Genomic DNA, 17,500 nt, shown 5'->3' on the forward strand with positions numbered 1-17,500 from the left:
GAGGCCATGAACTTCCTACAATCTCTGAGCTTCCAAATCAACCTCGAAAAGTCCAGGCTATCTCCAGCTCAGAAATTCCAGTGGCTAAGACTTCACTGGAATCTACAGTCACACACCCTCTCTCTACCGCATGGCAAGAGAAAGGAAATAACAAACTCGGGCAGGTGCCTACTTTATTCAAAAGTACTCACCAGACAACAACAGGAAAAGGTCTTGGGGTCATTACAGTTCCCTGCCGGGACTCAAAGATGCCAACAGAGTCTGGAGAAGAAAGGCATCCAATGCTCGGAGAGATCTTCGCCAAAAAACCTCGTCCTTACTGCGGAGGCAGCTCAAGCCATGGTCCACTGCCAAGAGTCTATCAAACTATGTCCCTCTACAGTGCCCTCCTCCTTCCGTGACTATTCACACAGACGCCTCGGAACTAGGTTTTGTGGGGGGACACTCCTTCTCCAAGAAAGTGCAGGGTCAGTGGTCGATTGTATTTCAGAAGTTTCATATCAATGTTCTGGAAGCTATGGCAATGTTTCTGACTATGAAGAGACTATGCCCAAAGATGAAATCGCACATCAAATTGGTCATCGACAAAAATACAATAGTACATTGTGTCATCAGAGAGGGCTCCAGATCTCCTCAGATCAACCATGTACTTTTATCGTAGCCATTCTCTCTTTAGCAAAAAGGAGGAAAAGGCATCTTTAAGACTGTCTTCGCTTCCTCTTGGGTAACGAAAACTCTTCAGCTAATGATTTTCTTGCCCTTGCGGCTTAAAGAAAATTCGGATTTGCGAGGGAAAGGATTGATTTCATAGAAGAGTACAAGTCCAACACCACAAAACAATATCTGTCTTCCTGGAACAAGTGGGTTGCGTTCGTGTAGTCAGCAGCCCTCTTCTATTTCTATGGACTTCTGTATTTCTTTCTTTATTTCACTACATGATCAAGGTCTAGCCTCTGCAACTATTGCCTCTTGTAAGTCGGCACTAACCAGATCGATGGCTTATGCTGTGGCGGGATGTTGCAAAACAACCCCCACACCCTTGAATCACTCTAACTGACAATTGTCCCACAACACAAACTTTCCCCTTACTTTATCAACCGGACTCTTGGACAGAAGGAAAATTGAAACAAAACATAACCTTAAAGCTATATTACCTTACAAACTAAAATAATTAACACCAAAAGCATCCACATTCAAAATACTTAAAACTGATCAAACGTAATATTAAATATGCAAAAACCAAAATACCAAAAACCCTAACAAACTTAAAATTAAAATAGACCACAACCAATATGTATATATTTGTTTATTTATTAATGCGGGAACTGTCTCCGCACACCACCCGATCAGTCCTTGGCACAGCCACCAATCTGTGGCAAACAGACCTATATTCAGTTCCAGTCAATTGAACTAAACAGTCAATTAGTTGTCATCATCATCATCATTATCATCATCATCATCATCATCATCAATCGGAATCTTAAATAACAGGCCAGGTCATCAACGGTTGTGCAGTCAAATGAGCAGTCCTAACAATATTAAGTACAGGCCAGGTCATCAACAACAAATCCACTTTCTAAATTCGGTCTCTCCAAAGGAGGAATCACGGCTTAGAAAACCAATAATCACTTCCAACGCTGGTACTAAATAATAGTCAAATCGTAAATCCAGCACTCACTACTGCCTCTTGCTGCAGTCAAATAAAAAAAGCATTCGCTCCGAAACATTCACCACTGTCGTAACCTAACTAAAAAATGTAAACAAACAACCTCAAATATACCGACAGTCTTTCCCACTACAAACAATCATTCGCTAACTACCACTTGTTCTTCGGCGCGCACCACGGACACACAAACACAGAAACACACATACACACACACAAACACACACACACACACTCTCGTGCAATTTAGCAAAACTAAAGCAAATGAAATTCTCTCTCTCTCTCTCTCTCTCTCTCTATCTCTCTCTCTCTCTCTCTGGATTTGGCAAAAGAAAATAAACAAAAAAATAAAACAAAAATTAATCCTCCACAATGCTTTTGATATCAAACTCAATAGCGAGCTGTTCAATAAGATCTCGAAGGCTTGTGCTGAACTGAAACCTAATAATCCTCCCAAGGCTATTTCATGGTCGTTGGATAAAGTCCTGCACTTTGCCTCCTCGATAGATAATGCTTCTGCCTCCCTGTGGGATCTTACTCAAAAGTCTACCTTTTTGCTTTCTATTACTTCTATTGCTAGAGTCAGGGAGATTGTGGTCCTGTCAAGGGATGATGGCCACATTGAATTCTCGGGTTCGGGGGAGGTAAACCTTTATCTAAATCCAGCATTCTTGGCGAAGAACGAACTTCCCACGAAACAACGTGGGCCCTGGAAGATTGTCCCATTCAGGAGGCCCCTTCTCTTTTCCCTTTGGAGTGCCTTAAAGCCTACCTATCAAGAGCGGAGCCTTCAAAGACGGTCAACTTTTTAAAGGGGAGACGACAGGATCTAAGCTTTCTCTGAAATAGCTAAGGTCCAAATTCGTCTACTTCATCAGATTGGCTGACCCAGAAAGTATCCCAGCAGGTGATGACCCTAGAATAGTTGCCTCTTCCTTAAATTATTTCCAATCTATGTCCTTTGCAGGCCTACATGCTTAAACAGGATGGAAATCTTCAAGACTGTTCTTCAAACATTACCTACGTCAGTTGAAATAGATTAAACACTTTGAGGTGGCCGCTGGTAGGGGGATTAAACCTGCTTTTCAAGTGTTGTACATGGACTTATTTTGACTGTATAGTTTGGACTTCTCTGTCTACATGGTCCAAGGGAACTATGATCTTTTGTTCCTTGTATAATGAAAATCACGTAAGACTTTCGTCGATAATTTCATTGTATTCTTTATTCAAGTCAGTATATGTAAATTTATGTTATTTTTAAGAATCAACTTTATATTTCTCATATTTTTGTTACGAAGTTATGTGACGAGTGTTATGTGACCAGACGAAATATAAACAAGGGCATATGTAATGTTTTTATTTTTTTCTTATCAAGTTTTATGAGGGATTGTGTCATGTTTGTGAGGAAATGCACAATTGTTTTGGGTGCCATGTGCTTTTGAAGTTTCTGGAGGGCCCTAGTGCTTGGTTTCCTCGATTTTTTATTTCGGGGACAAAGGGTGGGCAGAGCTAGCTGACTGAGAGGGTCCGTCACGTGTTGTGTGGATATGTGTTCTAGACAGCAATACTTGGTAACTCTGACACCTTACGTTTCCAGAACTCTCTCTCCTGGAAGCTTCTGGAAATAGCTAAGTTTCATGTTTAAGGCAACCCCAGGGTTGCATAGAGAGAGAGAGAATTCCAGCCTTAAGACAGCCATCTTCCCCTCTCTCTCTCACTCGCATGCAGCTCAGTGTATTGTTTTAAAATTGTTCAGTGAAATATTGAAGTTTTGGTGAGACGAGTTTTTGTAATCATAGTGAGTACAGTACCTATAAAAATTCTCTTGGAGTTTTTGTAAACTGCCCTGTAGGAAGGTGATAAGTACTTGTACAGTATTGTGATCTGGTTATCTATTTTCATTAAGTGTCAAACTTAAATATTGTATTCAGATTTAATTTTTAATGAAACAAGTGATTGTATAATTTTCATAAGTATTTTTTGTCTTAGTCTATGTTTTATTCACATTTAATTTTTAAAGTCAAGTGGTTATATAATTTTCAGATCGTAACATTTTTGTCCTAATCTAATTTTTGTTCAGACTTAATATTTCAAGTGATTTATTGGTTTTATGTGAATTCTTTTCAAAGTATTGTAATTTATATGGAATATATTTATTTTTGTAAAGTGTATCATTTCAATCATCAGTGTTTATTGCAACCTTGCTCGTATCCTGTAAAGAATCGTAGTAAGTAATATTTTTAAACAAGACATGAATAATTACCCAGTATTGTTTTGAGCGTACTTAAGAGACCTTTGTATATTCAGTGTTTTGTATAATGCTGTCTGGGAGTTATTTAACTGCCTCAGAGTTCGTGTAATAATATTTCCAAGTGTAACAGATTTAATGTAAAAGCAAAAAAGTGAGTTTGGAATTTGAGAGGTTGTTTTGCTTGCCAACTGTAAGGTATATAATTTGTTTGGCTACCAGACACCTGCCATAGTATAATATATATATATATATATATATATATATATATATATATATATATATATATATATATATATATATATATATATACTGTATATATATATATATATATATATATATATATATATATATATATATGTATATATAATGTATGTGTATGCACATCTGTGTCTGTGTGAGGATGTGAATCAAAATCCTGAGATGAAATTTGTCTAATATCGTCTTGATGTGTTTGCATTCTTACCATGCAGTTGGCTGTCAAGTTTACAAATTAAATTGTTTGGAATGCTAAATTGGTTGTACCTAAATGCTTTTAATCTGTAGGTGTTCTAGGTCTTTAGGTGGCCCCTCTGTATAGGCTCTATAGATTTCCTGTTTGAGCCAAATATTTTCCTGAAGACAGAGTTCCTTTGTGGACCCATATTCAAGGAAAGTGATATCAGTAGGGCTTCACAAATGTTTCTTTGTCATTAAAGTGTTAAGTAAAGGAGGGAATGATTGAGATTTAGCCCTTCAAATGTTTCTGAGAGATGGATAACTTTGTATCATGAGATATAACTTTTCATGTGTTTTTGGAGGGATGGAGAATTCTATAACATAAGGAGCAGAAAAGTGAGCCAATTTCATAGATAAAGACATTATTCTGTAGAGTGTGATATTAATGGATACTTTGATTATTTCCACACTTGAAATTAAAAGCAATCTAGCCTGTCATGAAACATATAGACATAGGGCTGCTTTTGGAGTTCCCTTCTTTGGAGCAATGATCTTGGAATGTCTATGACTAAATCCAGGTAGTGCTGGGTACACTTTCATTGAGCCCAGAACAAAGCGAGTATGATCGTATGGGTGTTTTAGCTTTCATAACATTGATTGATCTGGGAAAATTTAGGGAAGGCATATAACTTCAGCCTATTCCACACCTGGAGTCCTGTTTTTGTTGCCATAGCTAGAAGGACCAGCTGTCGTGAGGTTTTTATAGAGGTTCATCATTAGAGTTCCCCATAACAGCCATATTGTCTTGTATATCTTCATAAAAAAGACCATTCCAACAAATGGATCAGACGTCTCTTTCTGAGGGAGTGTGTCGTGACTTTGCAGCACCACAAGATGAACCTTGAAATATTGTTACCTAGAGTTTCTGAATTTACATGAAGATCTTTATTTGCCATATGCCACAGGTTCTCTAAATGGTGGCATCCTTAGTTCTTCAGATATCCCAAGGTGGTCATGTTGTCTGGCATCACTATTGTTTTGACCTTAAATGTTTCAGGTGCTTAGAGGTTTGAGAAAACAGCTGACAGTTCTAAAATCTATAAGCCTCCTTACTGCCAGTCTAATGTGTGTGCTACCAAAACTTGTTTAAATGTTTCCACGAATAAGAGGACTTTAGGTCTCCTAGAATCACTAAAACTTCCCTATTCATAATCTCTCTTTCCACAGGAGGGTGTTTGGCCAATATTTTTCCTTACAATGATTAGGACTATGTCTAGCATGGTTGGCACCTTCTAGTTTCTTGCAACCTGTAAGGATTATATCCTGAAGGAAAAATCAATGGGGTAGGGACCCTCAAGAAAAGTAGTTAGTGTATGTCCCATATGATTCTATCCACCAAAGGCCTAATGTCCTTAGCCAGGTATTGACTTCCTTGTCCAGATAAATTGCCCTGGAATGGTCAAATTTAATTTGCTTGGTTGGTCTTAAGGTCCAGATAATTATAGAAATCTTACAAGATCAACAAAACCCTAGCCAGAGCCTGGTTGGTGGAAGTCAAGGTCAACCCGTCAAGATAGTGGTGAAATTGAATGTCCATTCTATGTGAGCAGGGAACCACTATTTAATTTTCTATGGATGATTAAGGATCGTTGATGTTTTAAAGCTCAAATAAAACACATATACTTTCTGAAGGCTCCATTGGTTTTGATGTGAAAGTTGGGATCCTGGGGGTTCTTAAAAGCCAGAAGTCGCCATCTGATATGAATCGTTTTAACAATTTTGACTTGTCCAACTCGGATTGAGACATTTAGGATGTCAATGTAGACAGGACCTGCATGCCCAGGGTGCTGAACCTGGCCAGAAAAAAGGTTATTTAAATGTAGTAAAGTAAGGCAATAGCCCAGAGAATTTCTATCACTTAGGGCTCTTGCCCAATGTTTGAAAAAAAATTCTGACTTATGGAAACAATTCTACAATCTGGAGATTGGAGGACAGGTCTGAAAAATTATCTCATCTTTTTCAGTTGTGTTGCAGAACTTCAAAACAGTTTCAGCTAACCTATTGGAGCAAAAGTTAATCTGCAACTTCCTTCTTCCTTGCTGTGGGAATTTTCCCAGGGAGTGGGTGGTGTAAGGGCATCTCTGTTCAAATACGTTGCTCACACTGTCAGGTGTTGCTTAGGATAATCCCCTTTGCTGGAATATATTGGTAGTAGCTGTTCTTGGTTTGTGAAGTTCACTAAGAGAAATGAGACTAAAGAGGTTCTTGAGGCTCAATTCCTTTTCATCATTAAGTTTGAAAGAAGGTAAAGGAAATTGCAGATTTGTAGAATGAAGACCCTATCCAAAAAGCAAGCTATCCTCCTAGTCTTGGAAATGTCCTCCATGGACTGTTTCTTGTCTACCAGGAGCTAATTAATACTGTTGCAAACCCATTCCTGTCACTCAAATACATTAAACTCCTGGCAGAGCTTTTCAAAGGTCTTGCACTCCTGGGGAAGGTTAGCCTGACTGACCAAAGGGTAGAAGGAAGCAGTTATGTTTTGGGCATTCAGCTTGTAGGATGTTTTCATCCCATAGTTTGTTAAGATGTATAAGTGATGCATAACCATTTGGTAGTCAAGTCTTCTGTTGGTACCATTGTTCTCCATCCTTAGAGAGATGCCCTTCAGAATCATTTAGAGCAAATTCACTACAAAAAGATGCGGGAGCTATGCCAAATCAGAAGGTCCAGTTCTGAACTTCTTCAAAAGAGAACTCATCATTTAGCTCAATTTTGCTAGTTGATGAAGGTATTCCATGGCTTTTGCATGAGCAGTATGGTTGGGGCAGGTCAATCTCTCTAGTCTTATTAGTGATGCCGTGGTAGATGGTGGACCCTCAATTACTGACTCCTTTATAACGATGTCTTGAACAGTCACTTACTTAAGATGACAATATTGCTCACACCTTATGGCTGCCTGATGAGCACTACTCCTTGATAGGATTGGGCTAACAGAGACCTCTACAACCCGCCACCTGCCAAAGAGTCCAAGGACATGTCTGCTGTAATCTTAGGTGTTTGACACCAATGAGATCTGTTCATCTCAAACTTGAAACATTGCCGTTTTCCAGCTATGTCAGTTGTAGCAAATTTTCCCTGATGGCCACCAGTACTTAAAGTTCAAAAGGCATGAAAATAAAGGGAGCCATCTTTTTTTATGAGATAGGACATGAACAAGCTGCTGGCAATGCCTAACAATTGGTGACATGTAATAAGCGGCATGGTCAAATCGGGTCGCTACTCTTGCAAATACTAGCTTCAAGCAACTGCACAAGAAATGGATTACTGCCACTTTTACACAACACTTATTCCACCTCAGATTTGAAGGAGAAGTAGATGTATTAATAAAGAGAAGAACATTGACACCTAATGAATGAAATTATGGTAAACTAAAGTAACCAATTAGATACAATCCCAAATAAACAATATCTCTAAAGATCCTGTGAAATCTATTGAAGTTTTGATATCTGTTATAAAAGCTGGAAAGAACCACAGATTATTATTATATAAAAATACTTTTAATCCTTATTTAAGTATATGCTATTTGTTAAAAAGTAAGGAACTCACACAGCATAAAGGAATGCAGTTAGCACATACACACTATAAGGACAAAAGGAAGGAAATAGAGTGAGAGGAACTTTATGGGAGACGAGATCAATCCTCAGATTCTGATGCTACATTGGCATTCAGTGTAATGAGGGTTAGTTCAAAGTGCCATGTAGAGGAGGTCCACTCTTTCCATCTACATTTTGTGACTCAAGTTATCTTATGATTAATGAGTTGTGAAGGGAAAGCCATTTATTTCTTATTCTTATTGATTTTCATATTTTCTAATTACATAACTTTTAAATCCTTTCCAGATGTTTGGGTCAGATGTTACTTTGCCAGAGTTAGATTCCATGGGAACATCAACGGGTAAGTAGATCACTTTTATTTTCATTATCAAAGTAATTTGGGTTAAATTGAATTGGTGCTGTGATTTAGACTAAGACTGTGAAGTTCAAGATAAACTTATGACTAAATTAAGTACTTTAATAAATTTACTCCATTTTAATCTTTTCTAGAATAAAATATTCATGTATTATGCTTGAATTAGTGAGCTTTGTATTTTAGCAGCTTCGAAGCTATCGTCATTATGTTAATTTTTGATGGGTGCTAAATTTTTTATTTTTTTATTTACATTTTCTATGGGCCACTATTTTATAACTGTAATGCGTAGTACACCAAGCCCAACTCATTAAACAATACTGAAATTAGATTAAAAAATCAAATTGAAATTCATCTACATTTTGGTTGTTGGCACTCATCACAATATGAAACATATTTTGAATTGAATAAGGTTGTTTTCTTTTATTCAATTGCACCATAAAAGGGGGATGCAGACTTTAGCAGATCAGCCACTTTCATTACGTTGGAAATGGACTGCAATAAAATTTGAACATTACTATTAGAAATCATTTGAATATGATTCCTAATTGTAATTAAGATCAAACTCACCATTACTATACATTCTTTGAAATATTAAAAAGACATTACTTGTCATAACAATAATTATCTACATATAAGAAAAGGGACTGAATTAGATTGCTTAACCACTAGTAAATTGGACTATTTAGACTCAAGGTTAATAAACAGAATTTTAGTCTGATTTAATTATTTTGATACCTGTGAGTCGCTATGTTAATAATCTTGAAACACGCACTTCGTGACCTTAGAAAAAAAAATAAGTTTTCTCCCTCTCCTATATTCATTCCCTTACGGGTGATTAGCCATACCTAGAACACCATCTATCATAAATCCGTGTGATTGTATGGGTAAACTAACTGAGACATATCTCCAAGTCATTAGATACCTCTGTAGCCCTTAAAAATCTTTAAAATAATTTAAAATTGGGAGGTGGAGACCAGAATAAGTAACTCGCAGATAAGTATCGTAGTAATAAATTTTACTTTAGAAATTATGTTCATTTTGATGTATTATTCCTAAAGTTGCCTTGCTGACTACCGCACTCCTTATTAGGTTGGTATGTGAAGTAAAAAGATCTTATCTTAAAAACTTCAGTCAAATTTCACGAGTGGTTTGAGTATGGAATGCTCAGAGACATCATTACTCCTTATTGTTGCTGCATATGCAGGAAAAAAACTTTCTTTGATATTTTACTATAACTTTGGCTCCCTTTTGAGCAATACAAATCGATTTGATTCATGTAACTCTTACCTACAGATTCAAAACTCCCTGCCAAAGCAACATGTAGTTTCAAAACAAACCTTAGAGAAAACTGACTAGACTATAAACTGTTACTAAACTAAGCAATGAATTGTGTTTTATCTTCCCAATGGAATTTGGTAGCATTTCTGAACAGGAAAATCACTGTGTTTTAAGTTACTGTAATAAGAAGTACACTGTCACACAGTTGCTCTCAGGAAGAATGCATTTCAAGTTCAAGTGTTTATAGAACCATAAAGTATACACTGTGTAGTGGTAAAGGTTGTACATCATGAACAGAACTACTGACATTCAGTTCTCATAATGACCAAGATAAAGTATTCTTTAGTTGAAGGGGAATTACAGAGAGAGAATAGTTTTTATTGCAGAGTTGATAATAATATGACATACCAATAGTCACTTACCATCAACTTAATGATGAGCGTTTATAGATCTCATCTTATTTCCCTTCCTTTATTATTCACAGAAGGCCAACGTGCCTTCACCTATGGGCGGTAAGCCCAAATTGCCTGCCAGGTTGCTTGCACTAACCTGACTGCCATAGTCAGGTCTAGTGGGCATGTTCACATAGTGTTTCTTCAGTAAGGGATCTTAATGTTCACTGTTCCAACTTCCTTGGACAGTCTCAAATTCTGTAATAACTGTAGATACTTCTGCTCCTAAACCCTTGTAGTTCTGCATTTCTAGTCCATCTTCTTGACATCTAGAATATGAGGCAGAAGACCAATTAGGTGATTTGGATCCTTACATCCAGCTTCTTGCGAAAAGCAGCGCTCTTAAGGAGCCCAACTTGTCCCCATTAAAAAAGTTATTTTGGGGCCACTTCAAGCTCTCTAATTTTTAGTTTCTTAACTGGTCTCTCATATAAATTGCCTTTGAAAGATAATTTCATATACAAAAATTTTGAAAGGACATTTTATATATTTTATTTTTTTATATGTATTATTTCATATAAATAATTTTCATTATTTTCTAAAGTGATCTTTTAGATGCAGACAATATAATTTCCCTATCTTTCCAATTTTAGATAAAAAATCAGGCAATAATATAAATTTGATATTTTCAGAAATTGTGCTTTAAAGATTTTTGTTGAGATTGATGGAATAGACTTTACTATGGAGAAATAGGGACTTTAAGCAGTAATTTTCCTCACCACTGGGGATTATTGGGACATGATCATTATATTTCATGTTTATTTACTAACCAGTATTAAGCCTCATCCCTCAAATAAAAAAAGGATTGCTCACCAAATGTACAAATATATACTATATGTATAAAAAGAACAAGATGTGTCTTGCATATGTCCTCTTTTATTAATTTTTCTTGGCAAACATTGTTTCGACCTATTTTGTTATTGTCTCTGGCACTTTATGCATCTTTCATCATAAACATAACATACAAATTGTGTATGTATAAACAAGCAGACAGAAATAAGAAGAATTCATTTACAGCAAATGTTTGTTTATGAGTATCATTATGATGTATGGAAAAATTGTAGAGTTACTGTATGTGAAATACTAAAATGGATAACATTCTTTGGAATTTTTCAAGAAATAGCAAATAAGTAGGTACCCAGTAGGTATGGTTGCGTACTATGAAGCGCACATGCCCAAATATACAAAAAGGAGGTTTTAGCAGTAAAAAGATATTTTCATTATAAAACTACTTCCATTACATTTGAGAATGATAACAGCGAAGCTTGAATACAGGGGTCGAAATTTTGTAACGAGGTGTAGGTATTAGGCTGGTAGTTACCTGGCGGGGTTAGGGTTTCTTGTTCACTGGGTAATCAATTGGATAGTAGCCATCAGTTGAGACACATTCTTCAACTGGCTGGAAACTTTGGCAGATTTTCAAGCCTTTTCCAACATTCTTCATCGGTACTCTGGTACTTTTGGACTTTGTTCCCAACTTCTCCTTGAGTGCGAGATATGATTAATGCTACCATGTCTCCCACAACTCTTAGGCTGGCCATAGGTGAATACGGAATTCTCACCTTTGCTGCCTTTCCAAAGGAATTCTGTTTCATTCTTTGTTTACGCACACAAGCAACAGGGATCTTAACGAGTGATTTTGATTTAATGTTCTTAACCTCGCTTATTAGTAGCTGATTGCTTTGCTTGCTGATCACCAGACTTTGTCTGCGATCTATCCCTAAAACAGGCAAGCAGTTTCAACCCTCATCAAGGTTGCGAGTCAACCTTTACTGAATACCTCAACCAGACGTACCTCAACCACAGATAATTGTCAGTCATAGACACGCCTGAACCACAGACACGCCTCAACCCAAACATCTCACCCAGACGCATAGCGTCTAGAAACATGGCTAGATGCAATCACGTAGACATAGAAGGACTAACCTTACCAAACGCCTGGCATGTGCTCAGGGTATCAGTGGTTTAGAATAGGTGGTTTACTCCACCTCAACAATACCCAAATCGCTCTAAAAGGAAAGTGTGAGTTATCTTTAACAAGAGACTCTAGCGCCTGCAAGAACTAAACTCAATGCGTTCTCCAGTGCTCTTACTGTACATAATTATAACTGGTAGGTCTAACCAGTAGACCTCTGGAATTTTGACCATTGACATACTGTTTTCATGGATGTGATCGTCACCTTCAATCCTATTAAGGATCAGGATCACCTAGAGTAGTTTCTTTTTGCAAACAATTGTCTCCGATAGAATTTGAGTTGACCTCACACTCCTCGCTCTTCGAATCAAAGTTTATCCTGAGTCTATCTACATTGCAAGAAATAGGTAAAGGATGATAGGATATTGCCTGATATTTTTTTCTCTCTCTCTCTCTCGATTGATTGATCGATCGATCGAGTTCAAAAAATAAGTTAGATAAGATCATAAGGACTCTAAATGCTTAAACTAAATCGCTCTACCAAAGAGCAAATGGAGTCTCTCTGGATGGACTAAAAAGTCTTCGAGACATCCAAAATCTTTTAACGCTCTCTCTCTCTCTCTCTCTCTCTCTCTCTCTCTCTCTCTCTCTCTCTCTCTCTCTCTCTCTCTCTCTCTCTCTCTCTCTCAATGCTTAAACTAAATCGCTCTACCAAAGAGCAAATGGAGTCTCTGAGGATGGACTAAAAAGTCTTCAAGACATCCAAAATCATTGTAACACTCTCTCTCTCTCTCTCCTCTCTCTCTCTCTCTCTCCTCTCTCTCTCTCTCTCTCTCTCTCTCTCTCTCTCTCTCTCTCTCTCTCTCTCTCAATGCTTAAACTAAATTGCTCTACCAAAGAGCAAATGGAGTCTCTGAGGATGGACTAAAAAGTCTTCAAGACATCCAAAATCATTGTAACACTCTCTCTCTCTCTCTCTCTCTCTCTCTCTCTCTCTCTCTCTCTCTCTCTCTCTCTCTCTCTCTCTCTCTCTCTCTCTCTCTCTCTCTCTCTCAATGCTTGAACTAAATCGCTCTACCAAAGAGCAAATAGAGTCTCTGAGGATGGACTAAAAAGTCTTCAAGACATCCAAAATCATTGTAACACACTCTCTCTCTCTCTCTCTCTCTCTCTCTCTCTCTCTCTTCTCTCTCTCCTCTCTCTCTCTCTCTCTCCTCTCTCTCTCTCTCTCTCTCTCTTGTGCAAGAATGAGTTAGATAAGATCACAAGGACTAAATGCTTAACTAAATTGCTCTACCAAAGAGCAAGCGGAGTCTCTGTGGATGATAAAAAAGTCTTTGAGACATCCAAAATTCTTGTAACACACACTCTCTCTCTCTCTCTCTCTCTCTCTCTCTCTCTCTCTCTCTCTCTCTCTCTCTCTCCTCTCTCTCTCTCTCTCTCTCTCAGATAAGATCATAAGGACTCAATGCTGAAACTAAATTGCCCTACCAAAGAGAGAATGGAGTCTCTGTGGATGGACTAAAAAGTCTTCGAGACCTCCAAAATCCTTGCAACACGCACTCTCTCTCTCTCTCTCTCTCTCTCTCTCTCTCTCTCCTCTCTCTCTCTCTCTCTCTCTCTCTCCTCTCTCTCTCTCGAGTTCAAGAATAAGTTAGATAAGACCCATAGGACTCTAAATGCTTAAAATAAATTGATCTACCAAAGAGCAAATGGAGTGTCTGTGAATGGACTAAAAAGTCTTCGAGACATCCAAAATCCTTGTAACTCTCTCTCTCTCTCTCTCTCTCTCTCTCTCTCTCTCTCTCTCTCTCTCTCTCTCTCTCTCTCTCTCTGTATATATATAATATATATATGTATATATGTATATATTTATATATATATATATATATATATATATATATATATATGTATATATATATATATATATAATATATATATATATATATATATATTACCTGTATATTATCCAATATCTTATGTTATTTGGATGTGCCCAAGGATCACACAAAACCCCTAACTACTTTGCAACCTTTTGTTGGATTTGTATTTTTTTTGTGTGAAGATCCCATGTTCCAAAGATGTTCAGCGACCACCTAAAAATAATGTTAGAACGATATATGCCCGTTTTAATTGCGATTTAGAATCATTAATATTAAATGTTATCAATAAGGGTATTATGATCATCATCATTATCACTTCATAAATGTTAATAAGCAATCCTCGTCAACCCATACATTAAGATCACCCAATGGGTACGTCTCCACGGTCATCTTTAACCCCAACCTGGTTATATCCCTCTACCCCCATCCTCACATGTTCGAGGTTTAAAGGTCTCACAGTTATGATTAGATCCTTTTGGTGGAATTATTTTAGCAAATGAAAAACAAAATACTAAGATGACAATATTTCATACATTTTGCTTTCCAGGTGTTCACAATTATTTCAAAACTATAAATAATGAAGTAATTAGGCAAAAGACTGATTGAACAGATATTGAGAGTAATGGATTTCTTGAAGAGCTTACCGGGGGAACACCTATAAGGTGTTGGACATCAGGTCATGAAAACAACAAATAAAACTGTAATTATACGAGGAATCAATGCTAGGGAAATATTTCCTTTCGTCTTGGGGAGGGTTGAGGCCAGCTAGACTCGGACCTTTGAGCATTGAGCCATTGTCACCAGGGAAGCGGGGTTCGCTTGGAAGTGAGCGACTTGCCCAGATAATTTGATTGATTGATTAGGAGTTTTCTGTCATCCTGACATCTAAGGTTATTGATGCCGAATTAGATAATTTGAGTAAACAATGTGTTAATAGTATAATCTTTCATACCCTACATCCTATATACCACAACATCTCTAGAATAATGCACCAAAGAATACTTTCATTGCATGTCATTTTACATATTTTATTTTCACCAATCACTTCTGAAACAATATAAATTACGTTAACTGATGATGAATTTTTAAATCTCCAACCTTAAACTAATATAATTGATATAGCAAATAATACTATTTTCTCTAAGAGGGCCGGAGCCAAGTAGCCTGTGACAAAAGCTGACCCCAACCACACCGAGCTACGTGGCTCATGATCGAAATAAAAGGAAAACACTGAAATCAACAACTAGACCTTTAAACCTCATTACCTTCGAAATTTTTAACAAAGGCCATTTATTAATAATTGGTGACCCAATAGGTGCTATTTGAAACGATACATTATTAGCACCTATAAATAATACGTACAGTGTATATGTATGTGTGTGTGGTAACTTAGGAAAATGCAAAAGGGGATATTTCCGTGTTATGAATATGAATAGTCAGTTCCAATATTATTCAAAAAAAGTTTTATTTAGAAATATGATTGGAAAATTCAAATAAAAAGTTATGATAAAATCTCTTGATAAATTAGTTTCGAAACAATATTAGATTGCATTTCTTAAAAGAATAAAAAAAGTTCTCTCTTTTCATATACTGTATATTTTAATCATCAAAGCATTTCTTTGAGTTATATGGGTAATTTCCCTCCTCACATTCTAACCATCCTAACGATGTCTCGGTTGTTGAACGTCGGCCACCTTTCAGTGCAAGAAGGGCATGATCTCTCTAAGTCAGGTCTGGCCAGACGACACCGGTTTTGTTGCGGGGTGTATAACAGTAAACAGTATTAGCCTTTAATATTTACCTCTTCGTTGAGAGGTTAATGATGACTATTAAGCTTTGTCATTTGACTCATTCTTGAAGAGAAAAGGTCTGGGAGCGGGAGACCAGTTGTAAACCTTCTAAACATAAACGAGATTTGACAAATTTCGTCCAGAAGGAAAGTCCCAAACAGTCAGGAGTTGCTAAGGCTCTTTGGGTATCATAATGGCTATTGATCTGGAAGAGACAGACTTTCAGATCCTAGAGCAGGGACGCATGCCAATGGCATTCGTCTCCTACGCTACTTGGACAACTTCCACCGGGACACACTCTTGTTCAATCATGATCGGGGATTATGATGAAAACGAAAGCCAAGCTGGCGCCCAATCAATGACCAGTTTATTTGAGAAAGACATTGATATCTTCAGGTGAGGAGTCTTCCCACCTCAGGATGAGCCAGTGTCTCTAAGAAATAGTTTTCTCTCTCCTTCAACAGCCTTCATCTATAACACAACCTTAGCAGAAAGGGGCTGGAAGATTTAACCTCCCTGGAATATTTCAATCCGAACGGTCATCTCAATCTTCAACCCTTCCAAATAAGGGTATCTGAAGTGACACTGTCCACAACACAGCGATATCATCTTGATCGGTGGTTATGCTGTTCAGAAACAATTTGTTGAAGGGCACTTCCTCTTGCTAACATGTGGGCCATATCTTCGGTAATTCACGGGCACATCAAAAGAATGGTGAGAAGAGCACCTCCTTCAACACTTAAAGTCAGTATAACGATCGACAGAGTACACCGGTCCAATTTTAAAGCATTGAGGCATCAAGCAACTCTTAAACATTTCTTTTTTCTTTTTAATGGTCACTTAGTAGTGTGAATAAGCAATATCACCATTGTTGAAATAGAAATAACAATGGTGATTGTACTGTTTTCTTTGTAGTCTACCAGCTGTTGGTAGGTATCCACAGGTTTGCAGTGCTCAACACGGTCACTCTTTACAGCCACAGTAAAAAAAAGTGAAAGAACATTGGGAAAGGACAAACTAAGCCGAAGGATGCAGATCACAAGCCTAGAATGATCTTTGCATCATCAGATAGCGAACTAAATCCTGACTTGAAAGGGTTCTCCAAGAGTAGATCTGGTCACAACCTCGCTTATCGGAAACTTTCAATATTCTGCTTACTAGGACCAGACCTTTAAGCCATATTGGAGGAGGTCTCCCAGCATCCATGGGGCATTATCAACGGCTAAACTTTCCATTGTTCTGCCAGGTGAGGAATATCCTAAATCTAGTCCAAGCCATTCCCCAACTCGGCTCTAATAGCATTGAGAGGGCCTCGTTTAGAATGGTACCCATATCTTCCTCCTCCTCCAGATAGAGTCTCTGAGGGTATTAACTCTTCAGTCCGGCATGTTCCATTATCCATACATCCATAAATCGTCCAACTTTGCCGAATCACTTTGCATCCTTGAGTGGACGTGATCCAGCATCTCTCAGAAGAGAGATATCAGGATACTTTGGGAATCATCGACTTCAAAGGGCCAAACCAAGTTGTCCATCTTCTGTGGTTAGAGAAGGGGACCCTTCCTCTCAGAGCCTCTGTGCTAAAGTTAGCTGAGTGTATATTTTAACCCCGAAGAAGGATTCTTCTCGGGGTCAGAAAATTTCATTATTCACATATGCTTATAAGAAAAGGGTTGTGTAAGCGACTTGATGCGCTTATATATATATATATATATATATATATATATATATATATATATATATATCTCATTAGTATGGGCATTTATTTGTAATTTCCCTCAACACAAGGGATTATAATATCATTCTCATCATATTTTTTACTAAGCAGTGGTGAGCCCCTTCCCTCAGATCTCGAAATATA

General features: G+C 37.4%; 1 protein-coding gene across 4 annotated transcripts in view; it reads left to right on the forward strand.

Annotated features, from left to right (window-relative positions):
- The window catches only part of Hsf (Heat shock factor), a 562,710-nt gene that overhangs the window by 525,530 nt on the left and 19,680 nt on the right, over positions 1-17,500 (forward strand). For all 4 annotated transcript variants that reach the window (XM_068385887.1, XM_068385865.1, XM_068385876.1 and 1 more), the window contains one exon: positions 8,252-8,306. In XM_068385887.1, the coding sequence (XP_068241988.1) occupies positions 8,252-8,306 (55 nt within the window). The remainder of the gene's footprint in view (positions 1-8,251; positions 8,307-17,500) is intronic.

This window comes from Palaemon carinicauda, chromosome 1 (assembly GCF_036898095.1).
Source record: "Palaemon carinicauda isolate YSFRI2023 chromosome 1, ASM3689809v2, whole genome shotgun sequence".
Taxonomy (NCBI): domain Eukaryota; kingdom Metazoa; phylum Arthropoda; class Malacostraca; order Decapoda; family Palaemonidae; genus Palaemon; species Palaemon carinicauda.